A 19,913-nucleotide genomic window follows, 5' to 3' on the forward strand; every position below is an offset into this window, starting at 1 on the left:
CTAGACTACCACTCCCTTCAATAAGAAATCAAGACAACATTCCTTATTAAGTGCCAAAAATGGCAGGAAAATAATGATGATTCACACTTTGCTTTATTAACATACGAGGTAAACATCCATAACAAAATTAGCTAAAAAATTTTTACCAAATTTTACTCAATAAAGTTTGAACACAAACTGCTTCACATAAGATTTTTTTTAAAAAGTCATCAAAAATTCACTACGTTAAGGAAATCAGTTAATCATGTGACCATATTACAAATTAAGTTACTATTTGTTTATATAATATTGATGGTGCTGTGTTAAATGTTCCATATATTACCTCCTGTGAAATCTTCACAGTACCCTTGTGAAATAGAAACTATTTTTAGCTCTATTTATGAACAAGAAAAGTAAGACAGAGAAAGGTTAAATAACTGATATAAGTTCACAATGCTACCAAGTAATAGATCTACCAATAAAGTCAGGCAAGGCTCTCTCCAGAACCCCAGTCTAATCACTATACTCTACTGCTATATCCACATTTAAGTCATTTATCCTAAATAAAATCTTAGCTCATTATGACAGAAATTTTCTCTATAGATGTGTATCAGCAACATGGCCTACTAAAAATACTTCAAAAGAAATTTACCTGACTTTGACTTTAAAATTTCCCCAAAATATGTATATACACAGAACATTAAAAAAAGTATATATACACAAAAGAACCACTCCCCATTTCTTTACCAATTCCTTTCTCTTCCCAAAAGCACACATACCTGAAGGTTTCTACTGGTAAACAGGGTAACTATAGTGTAAAGTACTGTATCATTAGTCATTTGGGAACATGCTGGCAAACACTCTTGCCAGAAAATCTGCTGAATATCTCCTATAAGCAATTCACGTCTCTAAACACAGAAACTTCACAATGATGTGTAGAAAAAGCATAAGTTGTCAGATTCACTCTAGAGGTAATTCAGGGACTTCTAGATGTGGTGATCTGTACCCTAAAAGCTTTTTTTTTTTAAGTTAGTTATAACATCTCCTTAAGAGTAAATATAGGTAACAGTATTTACAAAAGAACAAACTTACAAATTCATTAAACATGCACAGTAGTTACCTATAAAATGTCTTATGCAGGTTTTTTCAAGTAAGTTCTATTATTCTTTCCACTGATCATGCCATACTTTAAAAGAGTGTCTGATTTCCTATGATTTTACTTTCCTAACTCATAGGCTAGGAACTTCACAGAGAAGTATTTGTAGATATTTGTATCCACTCAAAAATTTAATCAAGATTTGATTCTCAGCTAAAGCAGCCCTAAAAATTTTGCTTTAATGAACAAAATTCCTAGCTCTAAAAAGTTAAATAACTGAAATTAGTCTATTATAACTTATAGGCTAGCTCTAAATGGGATTTGGAAGAATTTACAGTCAGAAATCAAGCCAGGCCACAAAGACTTCTTCCATTGAAGATTTATTTCTCCAAGTAAAACACTGGATAATGCAAACTGGCCAACTCCCATATATACTTGGTGTTTTCACATTAGATTTAAAATTCAATTGCCTAGAACTTCATTCTAGTGCAAGAACCAGTTACTTTTCATACTTACTGTCACATCTAACTGCAAACAGCAGGAGTACAACTACATGCTGGGAGTCATTGACTAGGTGAATGAATGTTTGAACAAACTAGTAAAACTCCTTATTACAACCAGAGGCAGATGCAGAAGGCTAACTTGTGATTTGCTAATGAATTGTACATTAACCTTAATATTAAAATAACCAGAGTATAAAAAATCTTCTAAAAAAATAAAATCGCATTAGATAATCCATCAGGAAGCTGTTCCTTTGAGAAGTATTGTTAAAAATGGATGATAAATCACTACAGTAATGAATATATTCTATAAATACAATCTATAAATCAGATAAAAGTGCTAATTTCAGATTAATTTTCTACTTTTTAAAAGCAGAGCAGTTTAAATTCTAACAACTTTATTTAGACCAACATTTACAAGGAATATTGCCAGGAAAACAGATCTATCCCATTTTTAATTTCTTCAAGCATATATTACATGTATTTACACTAAATGTATATCTGATTAAAAATCAAGTGATATACTAAACTTGTAGCACTCTAAGAATTCGAGAAAATTAACCTAATGATAATTATTTCCATTTATACTAAATATAAATCAAACTGCAGGAATACCAATCAATCATTTTATATAAATGCGTTCTTAAAATTTCTAACAAATGTTTTCTCATCTGTGCCATTAACTTAGGATAAAATTTCCATAACCAACAATAAATTATATGTATGTATCCTTACTTTATATATATAGTTTATACATATATATTGACATATATCTTACATATGTATTTTTTATTACGTTACCTCACTCAGCCCACTGTTAAAGAGTATAAATAAAAGCAGTACATAACTTCAAAAGAATTTATGAGAAATGAACTTTATAAGATCCTTCAGATACCAAAACTATGGTTGCAAGAAATCATAAAAAGGGCATAAATTTTCTGGCAATTCAGATACTTCTCACTTTTGATAATTCAGAACTAAATTATCTATAATTAGTCAGTTAGATAAATTTTCTTGGTACCCTAAAACCCATTATTCGTTTGTATTTAAATGTTCCAATCACATTTTCCTCAAATAAATGTATAAACATTAGTTACATGTCATAGTCACCAAATTAATTTTTAAGGAAAAATAATCTGATTACATTTGGGCCAAATTTTTTGGCATATTTCTTCCCATGTTTTTAGAATTTTCTTTAATATGCCATAATAAATTTCTTTTGAAACTTATTCTCTTCAACATGGGAGTCTGCCCTCATGTTGCTAATAATTACTGGGGAAATTTTTTCCTAAATTTAAAATCAAACTCTGAAGTTTCAGATAAATGACTACGTTAATCCTTTTCCCTGAAATCCCATATACAGTGAACAATTATGTCAGAGAGGCAAAAAGAATAAAGCAGTAAGACAATAGTAAACTAAAACTAGTACTAGTTTTGGAGGATGGAAAAAAGCTAGAAGGATCACTAATGTAGTAAAAATAAAGGAAACCTAATTGCCATCAAGTGGTGATACAGTATAAAAACCCAAAACCTTGAAAAGGCTCACACATTGGACTCACTTATGTATCAAATCCTAAAGTAGGTAGGTATGAGGACGTAAACAAGAAAAATAGTTCAGTTTACTTGTGGAATGGTAGGGAATATCAGATATTTTCCCTATTCTCCCTGCTCAGAAGACTGCACCTTCTTTATCCTGGTAGCAGGAAAATGTGATTTTATGTTATCTTTATACTTCCCTTAACTGTCATTCTGGGAATTTCCCGTGTTTGTATTTGCTGTGTACCTTCTACCTGCAAGGCACTGTTCTTGTTTTTGGTAGTTAGGCAATGTATAAGACTGATTTGGTCACTGCCTCTGTAGGGTTTATGGGGTAGTAGTTAAAACATGTGTTTTCCCTAATCAAGAGTATGAAAAAGACAGAAAAAGAAGAGTTTTCTAGATACTGAATATGTTATGGTTTGAGAGAATTAAACCCATTCTCTAAAGTTTTACATGCTCTTTTCTTTTTTACTTGGGCTTTCTTTTTCTGGGATCATGCTTTAGATCTACTAGAGGCTATAAGACATCGATTTAGGCCCATTGGTGGCATTCCACATAAAGAGTTGTCTCCCTCAAAATAATTTACACTTTAATTGGGAAAAATACTTCCTCTCACAAACAAAAAATATGGCTTTAAAGGCAGTGAAGGAATTTCCCCAAAACAAGGTAGCCTCCAAGATCCTTTTCAATGCTTGTGAGAAACAGGGTTCTGATTTCCTTCTTGCCCTTCACACTACCCATACTTTTCTTCATCGTGATTGACAATCAATTCTAATCAGTTACAAAGAAAAGAGAGGGGAGCAGAAAGTACAACCTCATTTTACACATCTCAAAATTGCTATCTAATCTTCTGGAAGATTATTCCTATTAATGCTGCCATCTGGGGTAAATTCTAATGGAGAAAACTTATTCAATGTTACGTAGTTATGTAAATGGACCTGCTTAGAAATAATGACAAGTTTTGATTATATAATAAAGATATTCATTATGCACACAGATATTCATTAATTTCTCTTATGAAGAAATTAAGGTGGTAAAAAAAGTTTGCTCTAATCAAATTTTTCTATAATATGCAGGTGTTGGCAAAAGTGGATTTACAGCTGTTCATATGGAAAAAGACATGCAGGTTCTGATTATTAAAATAGCTTTATTAATTCAAAAGAATGTCACAAAGCACTTAGGTACAATCTCATACGGCTAAAATAAATAATTTAAAAATACAAGATTAAAATCTGTTTTGCATACTCACAACTGTAAACCTCCTTTTAACCACCCCTGTATATTATTTCTTATAAAAAATGAAAAAAATCAGAATGCTCCTTTAAAATGCTTTTGCAATAAACACTAGTTAAAATACAAAAAAACTTTTGAAAACTATGATGTACTGTCAAAACAAACAAACAAAAAACACACTTGTCTTTATTTCCCAAGGAACAGTTTTTAACTAAAAACAAAGAGGAAAGTGAAATATTTAAAAAGATGGGGAAATAAGACCTAGAAACCAAGAACTACTTTAAAAGCTAATAATGCACAAATCTATGCTTATTAAAAATTAGACCATACCATGCATGTGCTGGTTTTGAGGTTTTTGAAGGAGCAGTTAAAGCTGTTTCTGTGCTATTCACTCCTGAATTATTTTCTTTGGTAGTCATTGCGATCATTTTTCGTTGTTTCTGAGAAAGTTTGACTCCAGGAGAAATCACTTTGCTAGAAATTAAGTTAAATTAATTAGTTTCACTACCTCTGAGAAAGTTTAATTCCGTAAGAAATAATTTTGCTACAAATTAAATTAAACCAATTAACATTAATTTCTGCTTAACGAAGGTTATAGGTAATTATATTGCTTTCTCTTTATCTGATGTGGTTTTACTACTACTGGATCAAAATGGCCACAAGAATCAACAGTGACAATATCAGTTTATATTATTAATGATCAAGTAATACCTACATATGAGCTTTCCGCTTACTAATACACACACTTGCATTAGAACTAGCCCACAATTATCGTTTTAAGGGCAAGTTTCTGGCATTTAATACTGTATTTCACAAAAGTTGGACTATTAACCCAAATAAATCTTTAGCACATATTTAAGAAATATGTATTGGAGGCTAAGTTACCTAGGAAAGAGCTTATAATGAACTTTTATATAAAATGAAGAAAAATAATAGGGAAAGTCCTGTAGGTCTTTCCAATTCTTTAGTGCAGAACTACAACACAACAGACTTTTTTAAAAAAAAAAATGATTTTTTTAAACAAACCCCAAATTTGTCTTTGGCGTAGCTCCCCATTTTTGTCTATTTTCTTCAATTTGCATGATGGTTCTGAGATCCATGATAGGAGGGCTGACAGGACTAAAAGACATAAAAGTTACTTTACAATGCATTCATTTATCCATAAAGTCTTACCTCCAACCTTCACCAAAACTATAAATTATATGTAAGATTTATAATGAGAGGATAATTTAGGTTGGTTTTATCAGCTGTGGAAACTTCAGAAAAGGTATTTTGAATGAAAGCTAATTTTATACATACATAAATAACTACTTAAATGCACCCAAAATCATAATGGTAAGTAATATAACAAACTCTGAAAGAAAAAAAAAATGCCAAGCAATAGAAAGATGCCTAACTTACCTGACACCATAATGAGAAAAAAATTCTACAATCTTCAGAAATAGCCAATATATTTTTCTGACTTTACACCAAGCTATTCATAAAACATGTTTTAAAAATAGTCTAGCACAGCCAGTGTGGTTCAGTGGTTGAGCATCAACCCATGATCCAGGAGCGCCTAGTCAGGGCAACATGCCCGTGTTGTAGGCTTGAACTCCAATAGGGAACGTGCAAAAGGCAGCCCATTGATATTTCTCTCTCTCCTCTTCTCCCTTCCTCTCTCTGAAATCAATAAAAACATATTTTTAAAAAATTCTAATAAAAGGTAGTCTAACATTAGTGATTAGAAGATGCATCTATGTATTCTTACAAATATGTTTACTTAGGCAAAAACATTTGAGACTAATTTCTGAACTATCCTTAGACCATGAAGAACATACACTGGGACATAATAATCTGTTCCAACTGTGTAAAATACAGTATATTTCAAAGTAATTACAGATATCACCCAGATAATATAATTGGTAAGTAACAGTTTTAGAATATTATAAACAACAGTCGATAAAGATGAAGCACAGTTCAATAAACAGTGTAAAAGAATACTGCATTTTAATATCTACTTCAGTTTTAAAAACTGAGTTTTCTAAATTTAAAAAATATAGGTTAAAAGCACAGTATAACATTAAGTGAATATCATCTAAAAATTAACTATGATAACAATACATTTTGTGAGATCTTAGATAACCCTTAATGTGCTAAAAAAAAGATAAAGTAAGCCTACAAATGACAAAATGGTCTTCCTGAGTGGGATTTTTAACTAATATATACTATCCTCACCCCATAAAAAGGTGGTATCAAGTCACTATTATGTGTGTAATAGTATTTACTAATATTCACTGATGACAACACAAAGGTAATTAAATTGGAAAAAAGGAGCCTATTTTAGCTGGTTAGTAATTCGTATGCATAAAGGTAATTTTCTGTGTATTATATTAGAAATCTATACAGTGAAACCTCAGTTCTCAAATTAAATTTGTTCCATAAGGGTGTTCGAGAAGCAATTTTTTTGAAAATATCATTTTTTCCCATTGGAATAATGTAAACTGAATTAATCCATTCCAGACCCACAAATGATCCCGTCTTAACCTTTCTTTATACAGTATATATCTCATGTACTTTTTAATCTATAATCACTTTTCTTAAATTTATCAGATCACCCTCTACTAACCTTAAACGAATCACTTTCAGCATTCTTTACAGGGCTGCCTTTCAGGAGGTCAGTTTGTGGCATCTTTGCTTTTTCACATACCACTGCCTCCTGTCACCTGCTACCTGCTTTTAATTTATTTAAATCAACAACAGGTTTTCTACCTCATCAATTGCATGTAATTGTTAAAGAACACTTTCACACCCTTAGCAACATTAGCATTCTTGATAGCCTCTTTATGTTTTAAAATTGTGCTAATCTTTGATTTTGACACCAACAAAAGCTAATCTTCAGATTGTTGCCAGAGACGTGGTTTCTGTCATGCTGAGACATCAGCATGAATAGATTGTCAGGTAGCAAACTGAAACATTTTTTTCTGTGAACAACTTGGTCTAGAAACGAGGTTTGACTGCATTCATATTTTTAAATATGCTTCATTAAAAATATTGACTAAAAATGAATTATTATATTTTTCAGACTATGGCAAAAAAATGAATATCCTACCTGAAAGAGCCAGCAGCCCAACTGGAAGAGCTTGAACTATCAATTCTGTTACTTGGAATGGGCTGTGGAGCAGATACTTTAAGTACTGGTGATTTTTCCCATGGTTTTAAATCTTCCCTGAAATATGCAGGAGGTGTACCATTAACATATGGTTTCTTTTTCTCCTGGGAGTAAAAAAACATTTAAAAGGTGAATAAAAAAGCAAGCTCCTAGCAGAGCAGCTAATATTGTTGGCACTTAAATTATATTAAAAAGTAAAATCATCTATATATAATAAAAGCCTAAGCAAACATTACGGTGGAACGACCAGTCTCTATTGATGTGCACTGACCTCCAGTGGGCAGACACTCAACGTAGGAGCTACCCGCTAGTGGTCAGTGCGCTCCCACAGGGGATAGCGCCACTCAGCCAGAAGCCAGGCTCACTGCTAATGAGCACAGTGGTGGTGGCAGGAGCCTCTCCTGCCTCCGTGGCAGGCTGGACCTAAGCCGGCAGGCAGACATCCGCCAAGGGCTGCCAAACTGCGAGAGGGTGTAGGCCAGGCTGAGGGCACCCCCCCACCCCCAGTGCACGAATTTCGTGTACCAGACCTCTAGTATGACAATCATCATCTAGCATTTTCAGTTCAGTTCTTCCACAGTTTAGTGCCTTAACCAATTCTCAAAACAAATCAGTGACTATAACCCGATTACTGTGAACTTTGGGAATAATTTTTAGGAAAACAAGTTTACATATTTACATATTAAATCCCTATTTACATGAGAATTAAGCAAAACTGTTAATAAATGAAGCAGTAACTTAAAAATTAAAGTCCATAGCCCTGGCCAGGTGGCTCAATTAATTGGAGCATCTTCCCATACACTAAAAGGTTGAGATTCAATTCCTAATCAAGGCACATACCTAGGTTGCAATTTGATCCCTAGTAGGAGAGCGTATGGGAGGCAACTGATTGATGTTTCTCTCTCTCTAAAAATCAATAAAAGAACATATTCTCAGGTGAGGATTAAAATAGAAAATTAGCCCGGCTTGCGAGGCTCAGTGGTTGAACACTGACCTATGAACCAGAAGGTCATAGGTCAATTCCCAGTCAGGGCACATGCCTGGGTTACAGGCTCGATCCCCAAAGTGGGCATGCAGGAGGAACCCGATCAATGATTCTCTTTCATCATTGAGGTTTCTCTCTCTCTCTCTCCCTTCCTCTCTTAAGTCAATAAAAATTAATAAAATAAAATGTTGTTATAATTTTGTGTTCAGGTGAAAAAAATGAACTACTGCAGCTTACTGTGAATTGTGCTAGATTAGGAGAACTCCATTCGAGAGTATGGCTTCAGTTAACACCATGGAGAAGAGACTGAAGGATTTAAATGGAAGCTTACATTCAAATCATTTTCCTTTGACAATTTTTAGGTGGTGTTAACTGACATTACACAAAATAATTTCCAAATAACTTAGCTATATTTTCCAATATGTCTATACAGTGTTTCTATATTTTTACATCAACATGGATTTTAGTTGCAGAAAGATTAGAAATAAAACATCAAAAAGTGCTCAAAACTGCCATTAAAATCTTTAAAACTAGAAACATTATGCAAATTTGAGAAAACTAACTGCATATATTGTCATTAATTAGGCTTTTGTTATTTTTACTTCAAAACACTGTCCTGATTGATTTATAAAATAAAATATAAAGATAAACTGTCTATATGCCTAAATTTTGAAGTTAAGAAAAGAGTACATTAATAGACAAGTAAAAACAAACCTCAATTTTATCTGAATGGAATGCTGCTGTGAAATCAGGGGACTGTAAATCTCTAGGACTACCCACTCCTGCATAGCTTCCTTCAGAGTCTGATGTCAACAGTTCTGGAAGAGATTCCACAGAATTGGTCTTACCAGACTTTAATAATCCTAAAAGGTAAATTTAAAAAATATATATGTATTACATCAATAAACCAAACAAAGCCAAAAACTTCCACTTATCCAGACTTAACATTTAAATTATAGCCACTCTACCAAAATCTTAATAATTCAAGCTAAAAAAAAGAAAATCTACATTTTTAAACAATAGTTCTAATTATATACCAATTATGCAATAATCCCAAGGAAGACAGTTCTTTGGGATCTGCTTTAAAAAGCAATTCAGGCCCTGGCTGGTATGGTTCAATGGACAGAGCATTGGCTTGCAGACTGAAGGGTCCTGGGTTCAGTTCCAATCAAGGGCATGTACCTCAGTTGTAGACTAGATCCCTGCCCCTGGTCGGGGCATTTACTGAAAGTAGCCAATGTGTCTATTTCACATGGATGTTTCTCTCCCTCCCTTCCTCCTTCTCTAAGAATCAATGAAAAATATCCTCGGGTGAGGATTAACAAAAAGAAAGAAATAAAGCAATTCAGAACTTTATTTTTCCAAATAAAAATAAAGAAGACAAAATTAATAAACTGCAGTCCCCTGCCCTTTCCCTTTCACATCTATCTCTCTGTATGGAGGTATCTGCACCCTCACAGAGGAGGACTGGCCGTATGGGGGGAGCTAGCCACCAGATTGGCCCAGTAGCAGAGGCTTTGCTGAAGCCAACTATGGTCTGTTTGTGGGGTTTCTTCCACATTAAAAAGAAAAAAATCTGTGGATTAAGAGCTATTTTTAGTTAGCTTATTACCTAAAGGAAGAGCTGTTATGAAATGTATATGCCATTTCTTCTCTTAAGCAGGCTAAAGACTTGTCTCCCTACCATACCTGGTCAGAGTCATAGCAAATATAAATAGAGTAAAAAGTAAATTTTGCTTCAGTTGGTATTTCAAATTTAGTATAATCTAAATGAAGTAGCAAAATAACCAAAATAAACACATTATATGGGCTGTAACTAAAAGTTATACAATTGATTTAAAAGCAAATAAAAGATAGCAACTCATATATTCAAATAGGTGTTATTCTTTTGAAAGTCAGTCACTTTGAACATATATATGCCTTTTCTTATGGTAATCACTGCTAAAATAGAGTTCAGAAATAACATTCAAGGTTTTGGTTTTTTTTTACTACAATACTTTAAATACTTTTAACAGAGGCAAATTTTTACCTAAGAAAGCATTTTTTAATACTGAAATGTTCCTAAAAGTCAATCAGAAATAAATTTAATAAATAAAGAGAATGATTAAAGTAGCCAACAATTGTTTTCAGAAAAAAATATTTTTCACAGAATGTTTTTTGTCTAACTTTAAAGATCAAAGCAAATAAATGTTAAGCCTTTGCATAACTGTCCTTGATAAAATTTGTCTCATACTCAAATTTTTTCCAAAATAGGTGTTTTTGGCCCCCAATTAAATTTAACCTTTCAATCGTTTTTTTTTTTTTGGCCACAGAAAGAGTGGTAAAGCAACAAGGATATAAAACTGGAATAAAAAACTAAATCTATTTGTCGATCGCTATCAAATTTAAAGGAAGGGATGTATATTAGTTCATTACTAATGTCTCTTCCAGATCTGAAATGCTAAGACTAACACATCCTATCTAATAAAAGAGTAATATGCAAATTGACCATCACTCCAACACACAAGATGACCGCCCCCATGTGGACACAAGATGGCCTGCAGGCGAGGGCAGTCAGGGGTGACTGAGCCAGCAGAGGAGGGCAGCTGGGAGGAACCAGGGCAGCAGGGGAGGGCAATTGGGGGCAACCAGGCCTGCAGGGGAGGGCAGTTGGGGTCAACCACGGCGGCAAGGAAGGGCAGTTGGGGGCGACCAGGCTGACAGGGGAGGGTAGTTGGGGGCAATTGGCTGGCAGGGGAGTGGTTAGGGGGTGGTCAGGCCGGCAGGCTGAAGCAGTTAGGGGCAATCAGGCAGGCAAGCAGGCAGGAGAGCAGTTGGGAGCCAACAGTCCTGAATTGTGAGAGGGATGTCCGACTGCCCATTTAGGGATTGGACCTAAACGGGCAGTCGGACATCCCCCGAGGGGTCCCAGATTGGAGAGGGTGCAGGCTGGGCTGAGGGACACATCCCCCCATAACCATGCACTAATTTCATGCACCGGGCCTTTAGTGTCCTAATAACATTATTTAAAACAAACCAAGTACCTACTTTTCCTAAGTCTTTTAAGGTAACTGGAAAATCAATAGTTTTACAACTGTCTATCCACTTATTCATCCTTCCATCAATACACCCAAGCCTCCTTCTAAGGACCAGAAGCAATTCATAAAACACAGCACAAAATCACAAACTTTGACACTTAAAAGTCCTAAAACAGGAATCAAGAAATGTGGTAAATGGGAAATCACTCTTCAGTATTTATCTTTTGTGTTTTCTAAAATAACTGTTCCTTGCATTATTTATTCCTTTGATCTTTACCAAGTATGTTAAGCACCTCATTTGTAGTATTTTATTAAACATAAAAGATATGCTTTCTTTGCACCTGAATTACAGCTATTTTTTTCCACAGGAAAGCAAAACCATGTGCAGTTGTATTCTTCAGTTACTTATATAAGACTGACTATGAAAATATGCTGATAGAAGTTATATCAGGTTATATCTTATTGCCATAGACATATCTACTGTTTTTGAAAACCATACTGTAATCTTATTATAGACCCACTTCATATTTTTATCTAAAGAAACCATTAAGATTTAGATAAAATGCAATATGAATCTAATCAAATTAATCTATAATGTGGGATAGTCTCTAATACCTTTTTTCAAAACAAAGCAAAACAGAATGGTATGAGGGGTGCTACTCTTAATTAAAAGATACTTAAAGAGAAATTAATAAGAAAAGGCATGCCAGGCCATTGAGACTCAGTGGTTGAGATCAACCTATGAACCAAGAAGTCATCGTTCCATTCCTGGTCAGGGCACCTGCCCGGGCTATAGGCTCAATTCCCACTAGGGGGCCTGCAGGAGGCAGCCAATCAATGTTTCTCTCTCTCTAACTCTCCCTTCCTCTCTAAAAGTAATATATATACATATATATATGTATATATGTATATATATGTATATATATGTGTGTATATATATATGTATATATATATATTTTTAAAGGCAAAGTCAATCTAGATAAGATACTAGGTTTTTTTTAAAGGCTAAAATAAAACAAGGCTATAAAAACATTTTTGGACAATTGGATACTAGTACAGACTATTACTAGATAATATTAATGGATTAATGTAATTGTCTTAGATATAATAATGGTATTGTGGTTGTGTAGGAGAATATCCTTATTCTTAGGAGATTCATATAAAAGTTTGGGGAGAAATATCATGTCTATAACTTACTCCCAAGTGGATCAGTTAAAATAAAAGTGTGTTTGGAGGATGAGGGAAGACTACAAGAAAAAGCAAAAGTGGTTACAGGTTAACAATAAATGTAGATGAATGGTATAAGGTGTTCATGGTGTTTTTCTTCCATCTTTTCAATAAGTTAAATATTTTCAAAATTAAAAACAGGAAAATAATTTTTAAAAAATTTCATAACCTTTACTTTCAAATAGGTTAACATAATGCCTACATAGAGAATGTGTTATATTCTACTATCAGATTATATACCTTCTTGTGCACAGGAATGGCATCTCCCTTAGAGAACTGATATATACGAACTGAATCCATGTGATAACAGTATCTCTATAACGTTTGCCCACCTCTACTAACCTTCCATGCCACTGGACAGAGTGGTTTTTCTAAAAACATAAATCTTATCCAGTCACACTCTGCCTTAAAAATCCATTCATAGCTAACCACAGTCTTCAGAATAAAATCCAAATACCTTAATTTGGCATGAAATATGCAATACCCTCCAAAATATGATCCTCTCCAACCCATCTCCTATCTGCACACAACCTGTATGGCTGGGCCATGCTGAACTATATGCACAAGAAATGTGCAGTTCTTTCTATTGCCTCTAGGCTTGGAAACATATTACCCACTTCTCTTAGTAGGTCCATCTGCCTCCTTTTCTTAACTAACTTCATTCTTCAAGATCCAGCTCAAGTATCACTTTCCTCTAAGACAGTGGTTCTCAACCTGTGTGTCGTGATCCCTTTGTGGATCGAATGACCCTTTCACGGGTCGCCTAAGACCATCGGAAAAAACATATAATGACATATTGTTTTTGTGATTAATCACTATGTTTTAGTTATGTTCAATCTGTAACAATGAAATTGGGGGTCACCACAACATGAGGAACTGTATTAAAGCAGTGGTTCTCAACCTTCTGGCCCTTTAAATACAGTTCCTCATGTGACCCAACCATAAAATCATTTTCGTTGCTACTTCATAACTGTAATGTTGCTACTGTTAGGAATCGTAATGTAAATATCTGATATGCAGGATGGTCTTAGGCAACTCATGTGAAAGGGTTGTTTGACCTCCAAAGGGGTTGTGACCCATAGGTTGAGAATTGCTGGTATTAAAGGGTCGCGGCATTAGGAAGGTTGAGAACCACTGCTCTAAGAGATCCTTCCTATCTTCTCAGACTAGTTTCTGTGTCCCACAGCAACTTCAGAGTACTTATCACAAGTACTATCACTTTCTGTAACCACCCTAATCCTAAGACAATTTCTTTTTGACAGTTTTTTATTTCAGTAGCCCCAGCAAATAGCATATAATAGTATTTAATACATGTCAAATGAATTAGGTAAAGAATAGAGACATGAAAGATTAAATCCGGAAATACATCCTAAAATACTTTCCACTAACCTGTAGATGGTAGGCTCTGAATAATATCTGAAAGGTTATAACCTCCAGAACTATCTGAACGTTTACGTGGCTTCTTTTTTGCTTTTGTTTTGGCCTTCTTGAATATACTTTCCCTAGGAAATAGCAAACATAAAAGTCACTTTTAAAAAATAAATTAAAATGAAACAAAAGAACTATGCATGTTGAAAAAAACACATAAGGCCTGCCCAGTGTCGCTCAGTGGTTGAGCATCGACCCATGAACCAGGAGGTCAAGATACATATCCTCAGTAAGGGGAGTGCAGGAGACAGCCGATCCATGACTATCTTTCCCTCTCCCTATATTAAAAAAGAAAACATGTAAGGATATGCATGCTGCAGTCACATTTATGTGATCTAGAGCAAATTCCTCAATTTCACTGAACTTCCGTGTGTTACTATTGCTTACTCTAACCCTAGCATTTCTGTGAAAGTTATAAGATGGTATAGGAGAAAATTCTTTGAAAAGTAAAATACTGCACATTCATATAAAAGCTATTATAAACTATAATCTTGAATGAGAAATATTTGCTGGTAATTTAAAGCTTAAAGAAATACTTAATCCCCTAAATTAAGTATTATTAATCAGGAAATGAAAAATAAAATTATCTATGAGGGCTACAACTACCTTTCACTAAAAATTACAGATTTCATTCTATAATTTCAAGTTATACAGGTCTGCTATAAATACTATTATTTTGAAAGGATAAGATGTCAATGCTAATAATTTTATTATATTTTTAACATAATAACATGTCATACATCTACATCAGATATCTAAAAACTGCCAAGTATCCCAAATGCTAACAAACTCTAGAAAAGGGATTAAAAAAGAAAAAGAAAAGTGAATATATCAGAATCCAAGAGCAGTCTTCAATGAGCTACATAGTGGGCTACTACACATACACACATAATACATTGCATATATGTAGTAAATGACTTGAACAACCAAAGATTTTAAATCATTTACCAAGGAGAACTAATTCTGTTAGCAGTTGATAAGGGAGCCTAAAACATGAATTGGAAATTATAACCAGTGCTAGTCAAATGGTAGGCCTAGTACTGGATATTATCTAGAATCTGGAATACTTTGCTGGAGGACTTCCTAATGTTAAGTCATTGCAGGCCGTATCTCTTGAACCAGTTAGGTTCTCTATAAATCTAATCTTCATACCAACATGGGGGAGGGGCAATCACTTAGTTGAATGGGGTTCAGAAAGAAATCAATGCTCTTTTCCAAATCCAACCACTTGTTCTGATCTTTTTTTTTTTCACTCGTCTTCAGAAACCTGGTACCTCTAATTCTTACGTCTTTCCAGAATTATGTTTTAATTTGTTTCTGTTCTGTCATTACTGCTCAGCAACCTCTTTCCAACTTCCAAAGCTGTCATCATCTCTTGACTGCTGTCTTCCCCTATCCTGCTCTCTGGGCTTTAGTGCATTATGCCTTTTGTGTTTTTTTAACCTCAGCAGGGCTTAGGAAGGTAGTTAAAATAAATGCGCTAATTCAACCCAACATGTTTAATCTGAAGGCTACATTCCTTTCATATTTACAGGTAATTTTGTTATATCTGCAAATATAAAGTATTCATTTACTTTGTACTACACTAAGGCTAAGAATGAGCATAAATGCATGTCTTATTTCAGGTGTCTCAATTTTTTTCTTTCAATGTCAACATGAAAGTGTCCAAGATTTTGAATGGGGGGGGGGGGGGAGAAGAGTTTTGAGTGGGGGGGGGGGGGAGAAAATAAGGAAACAGAACTTACGAATTATTTTGTTCCATTCTTATTTCTTCTTTAAAAAAAATATCTCCATCTTCTAGTTCCAAATAGCTAATATCTGGTCCATCCTGATATGGTGTAATGACTCTTTTATCCATTGCTGGAATCTATGGGAAAAAAAAAAATGTCACCTTTTAAATACAAAATTTATAAAGATCTCTTTAGATCTTGATGTAATATCCCATTTGTTTTAATATATGGTGACATTAACTAGAAAAAGTCTAGAAGGCCTAATGGTTTTCTAAATTTAAATCAAGTGGTTGATTCAATTAAAAGATTATTCCATTAAGGCATGGGGGACAAAAAAAAACACCTTGACAGAAAAGCATCCCTTTATTCAAAATACAAACTAGTCCTGAAGGGTTCCGGGTTTGATTCCTGGTCAAGGGCACATGCCTGAGTTTCAGGCTCAATCCCCAGGAAGGTGTATGCGGGAGGCAGCCGATCAAAGATTCTCTCTCATCATTGATGTTTCGATCTCTCTTTCTCCCTTCCTCTCTGAAATCACTAAAAATATTTTTTTAAATGCAAATTAATCTATTTGTTATAGGAGTCATGTAAATCCATGTTTCTGCACTGTCTGACCTTTGGTAAATAATAATGAAAGACCCTGAAGCTTTCAATAACTTTCATTTATGAAGAAATTAAAAAATACTAATCTTATTAAATATTTTCAATATCAATTATCCTATTTATCTATGGAATCTGTAAAGAATAGAAGAGGTCAATTGGGGAAAAGAGGGGATATATGTAACACTCTCAATAATAAAGGTTTAAAAAGTATATGTATAGAAAGAAATACTAGGTCCTGTTTTCTACAAGATCCTAAAATATTAGAATTCATTAGGAAATTATTCCATTGAGATGTCTGACCTAATATAATGCTTTAGATGATAATATCAAAAGAACATAAACCTTACCATTTTTCGGTAAAATGCAGAAAGATCCTTCAAAACACCAACACTTAAAACATCAAGAGACCTAACAAGTAAGATACAAAATTTTATCTTAATACTTAAGTAACTTAATACCTGTCAAGGTTTTTAAATATGTGGAGATATTTTATATTGCTGAATAAATAATAGTTATTTTTAAAACATTAATATCTAGCTGCTACCTATTCTTTTAGGAAGCATGCAGTTATATATTTCGATAAACATCATGAACACACTAGAAAATATCTTATATAAAACTCAAATAACTCTTATAAATGATAGAAAAATATTTTATACTAGAGGCCCGGTGCACGTGTGTGTGTGTGTGTGTGTGTGTGTGTGTGTGTGTGTGTGTGTGCTTTCAGCTCAACCTGCACCCTCTCCAAACCGGGACCCCTCAGGGAATATCCGACTGCCACCAGTCGAACATCCTCTCACAATCTGGGACCGCTGGCTCCTAACTGCTAACCTGCCTGCCTGCCTGGTAGCCCCCAACTCCCCCCCCTCCCCCCCCCGTCAGCCTGGTTGCCCCACACAGCCTGCTGTTCAGTCGTTTGGTCGTCCCTCACTTAACCCCCCTGCTTCAGTTGTTTGGTCGTCTCTTACTAACCCACCTGCTGGCCATGTCACCCCACACAGCTGTTCGGTCATTACTGTTACTGTGACAGCGTCCCGGACAATCTGCATATTAGCCTTTTATTATGTAGGATTGTAATGAAATAGCAAGTACATATTCATTTTTCAACTTCCATTTTCCACAAATTATAATCTTTAACTATAGAAGGAGTGCTTATATGGATAGAACAATTGCCTAACTATTAGGATACTTAAATTTTATCTAGAATTATCATTGCTACCAACTAACTTCATGACCTTGAGCAACTCATATTACCTTTCTGTGCTTTAGTATCTTCCTGTGTAAAATGACATTCAGACTACATCACTGGTATGAAGGAACTCTCAGGTTCCAAGATGTACTTTAAGACACCAGAGAAAATTTAAATCGATTTACATTTTGAAATATATTTTAAAGTATTTTTAAAACTAATCCAAAACAATGTGCATATTCAAATATGTACCATACCAGTTTTAATATTTTGAAGATAAGTAACTTGTGCTACTATGTCCTCATTGGTGTGCCCTTTTTTTTTTCTGTGCATATTTATTTGCACTTTTTCTAGCAAACACGTATTTGATTAGGATTGGTCAAATCTGTACAAATCTTTGTTTTAATGCAAGTTATATATGACTACTCATGTAAAATTACACCAGTAGACACTTGTGCCATCCTTAATATTAATAGTTCAGCTGATACTTGTCACAACATAATAACTGAGTAATAGTAGTATGACTCATTATTTTCCAATATACTTTAGATAGGTTTGGTGCTTATTCTACATTTTGGTTAATTCCTATCTGACAAACTGAATGGGCTTAATTTGGTTAATAATTGCTGTGATTAGAATTACTAATGTAATGTCAGCAATTAACTTTATTCTTCTGCAATTCTAGTCTGTCTCTCATACTAACATTCAAGAGAAATTTTCAAATGACATTGTCTAATATTCCATAACATTAATTTGTACTAGAAAAGCATTGTTTACAAAATAACAAAGCATTAAATTGCCAAAATATTATTTCCTCTAAATTGAACCCTAAGAGGCAATTATTAAAAATCTGTTAATAAAACACTTTTATTTCAATCAGTTTTGGAATTAGTTTCATTAAAGATTATCCTGACTTTGAAAGGTCAGTTATCAAAAACTGTTATGATTTATAATAAATTATGTACATTAAGATTTGATTTTTTACCAAAAAAGTTTTCTGGGTTTTCTCAGCTTTAATATGAAGATACTAGAGGCCCGATGCACAAAAATTTGTGCACTCGGTGGGGAGGGAGGTCCCTCAGCCCGGCCTGTGCCCTCTCGCAGTCTGGGACCCCTCAGGAGATAACGACCTGCTGGCTTAGGCCTGCTCCCGGGTGGCAGAGGGCAGGCCCAATCCCTAGGTGCAGCCCCTGGTCGGGCTCAGAGCAGGGCCGATTGGGGAGTTGGGGCACCACCCCGTCATGCACAGAGCAGGGAGATTGGGAGGTTGTGATGCCACCCTCAGTCACGCTCAAGGCAGGGTCGATGGGGAGGTTGTGGCGCCACCCCCTGTCATGCACAGAGCAGGGCCAATCAGGGGGGGTTTGGCTCCTTAGCCTGTCACGCACAGAGCAGGGCCAATCAGGGGGTTGGGGCGCAGCCCCCTGTCATGCACAGAGCAGGCCCATCAGGGGGTTGGGGCGCTGCACCCTGTCACACACAGAGCAGGGCCCATCAGGGGGTTGGGGCGCCGCACCTTGTCACACACAGAGCTGCAGGGAGATCAGGGGGTTTGGGCGCTGCCCCCTATCACGCTGATCCTAGTGCCGGGAGGCCTCGCAGCTCTGCTGATCCCGGTGCTGGGAGGCATATAACCCTTTTACTATATATGATAGAGGCCTGATGCATGGATGGGGGCCGGGTGGTTTGTCCTGAAGGGTGTCCCACTGGGGTGCCTGGCCAGACTTAATGAGGGGATGATGGCTCTTTGCAGCTGGTCACACACCCTTCAGGGTGAGGGTTCCCACTGGGGTGCCTGGCCAGTCTGGGTGAGGGGCTGAGGGCTGTTTTCAGGCTGGGGGGTGACTGAAGCTCCCAACCGCTCCTTTTTTTCTTTTTTTTCTTTTTTATTCTGGGCCAGCTTTAGCTTTGAGGCTTGGCTCCAGCTCTTAGGCCTCGGCTGCTGAAAGTAGGTTTCTGGCCTTTGCTTACAATGTTGCGATCCTGCTGGCTGAAGCCCGGCAGGTTTCTGGGGTTTTGTTTAGCTTCTATGTTTGTTACATAGTTGCTTGCAGCTCAGAGGCCTGCAGCTGCAGGCAGGGAACGTTGGAGTCCTCTGTCACTGAAGCAAGCAAGCCTCATGTTAGTTTCAAGCTGACTGGCTGCCGGCTGCCATCTTGGCTGGCAGTTAATTTGCATATTGCCCTGATTAGCCAATGGGAAGGGTAGTGGTCGTAAGAAGCATTTCGTTACTACT

General features: G+C 35.5%; 1 protein-coding gene across 8 annotated transcripts in view; it reads right to left on the minus strand.

Annotated features, from left to right (window-relative positions):
* The window catches only part of IBTK (inhibitor of Bruton tyrosine kinase), a 72,504-nt gene that overhangs the window by 15,897 nt on the left and 36,694 nt on the right, over nucleotides 1–19,913 (minus strand). For 6 of the 8 annotated variants that reach the window (XM_015570294.1, XM_006773450.2, XM_015570293.1 and 3 more), the window contains 7 exons: nucleotides 16,836–16,896; nucleotides 15,901–16,022; nucleotides 14,117–14,229; nucleotides 9,198–9,346; nucleotides 7,439–7,602; nucleotides 5,374–5,466; nucleotides 4,678–4,821 (listed from right to left, as the gene is read on the minus strand). In XM_015570294.1, coding sequence (XP_015425780.1) covers nucleotides 4,678–4,821; nucleotides 5,374–5,466; nucleotides 7,439–7,602; nucleotides 9,198–9,346; nucleotides 14,117–14,229; nucleotides 15,901–16,022; nucleotides 16,836–16,896 — 846 coding nt within the window. The remainder of the gene's footprint in view (nucleotides 1–4,677; nucleotides 4,822–5,373; nucleotides 5,467–7,438; nucleotides 7,603–9,197; nucleotides 9,347–14,116; nucleotides 14,230–15,900; nucleotides 16,023–16,835; nucleotides 16,897–19,913) is intronic. The other 2 variants (XM_015570291.1, XM_015570290.1) reach the window with 1 other exon arrangement.

The sequence above is a fragment of the Myotis davidii genome, unplaced genomic scaffold (genome assembly GCF_000327345.1).
Source record: "Myotis davidii unplaced genomic scaffold, ASM32734v1 scaffold185, whole genome shotgun sequence".
Lineage (NCBI taxonomy): Eukaryota > Metazoa > Chordata > Mammalia > Chiroptera > Vespertilionidae > Myotis > Myotis davidii.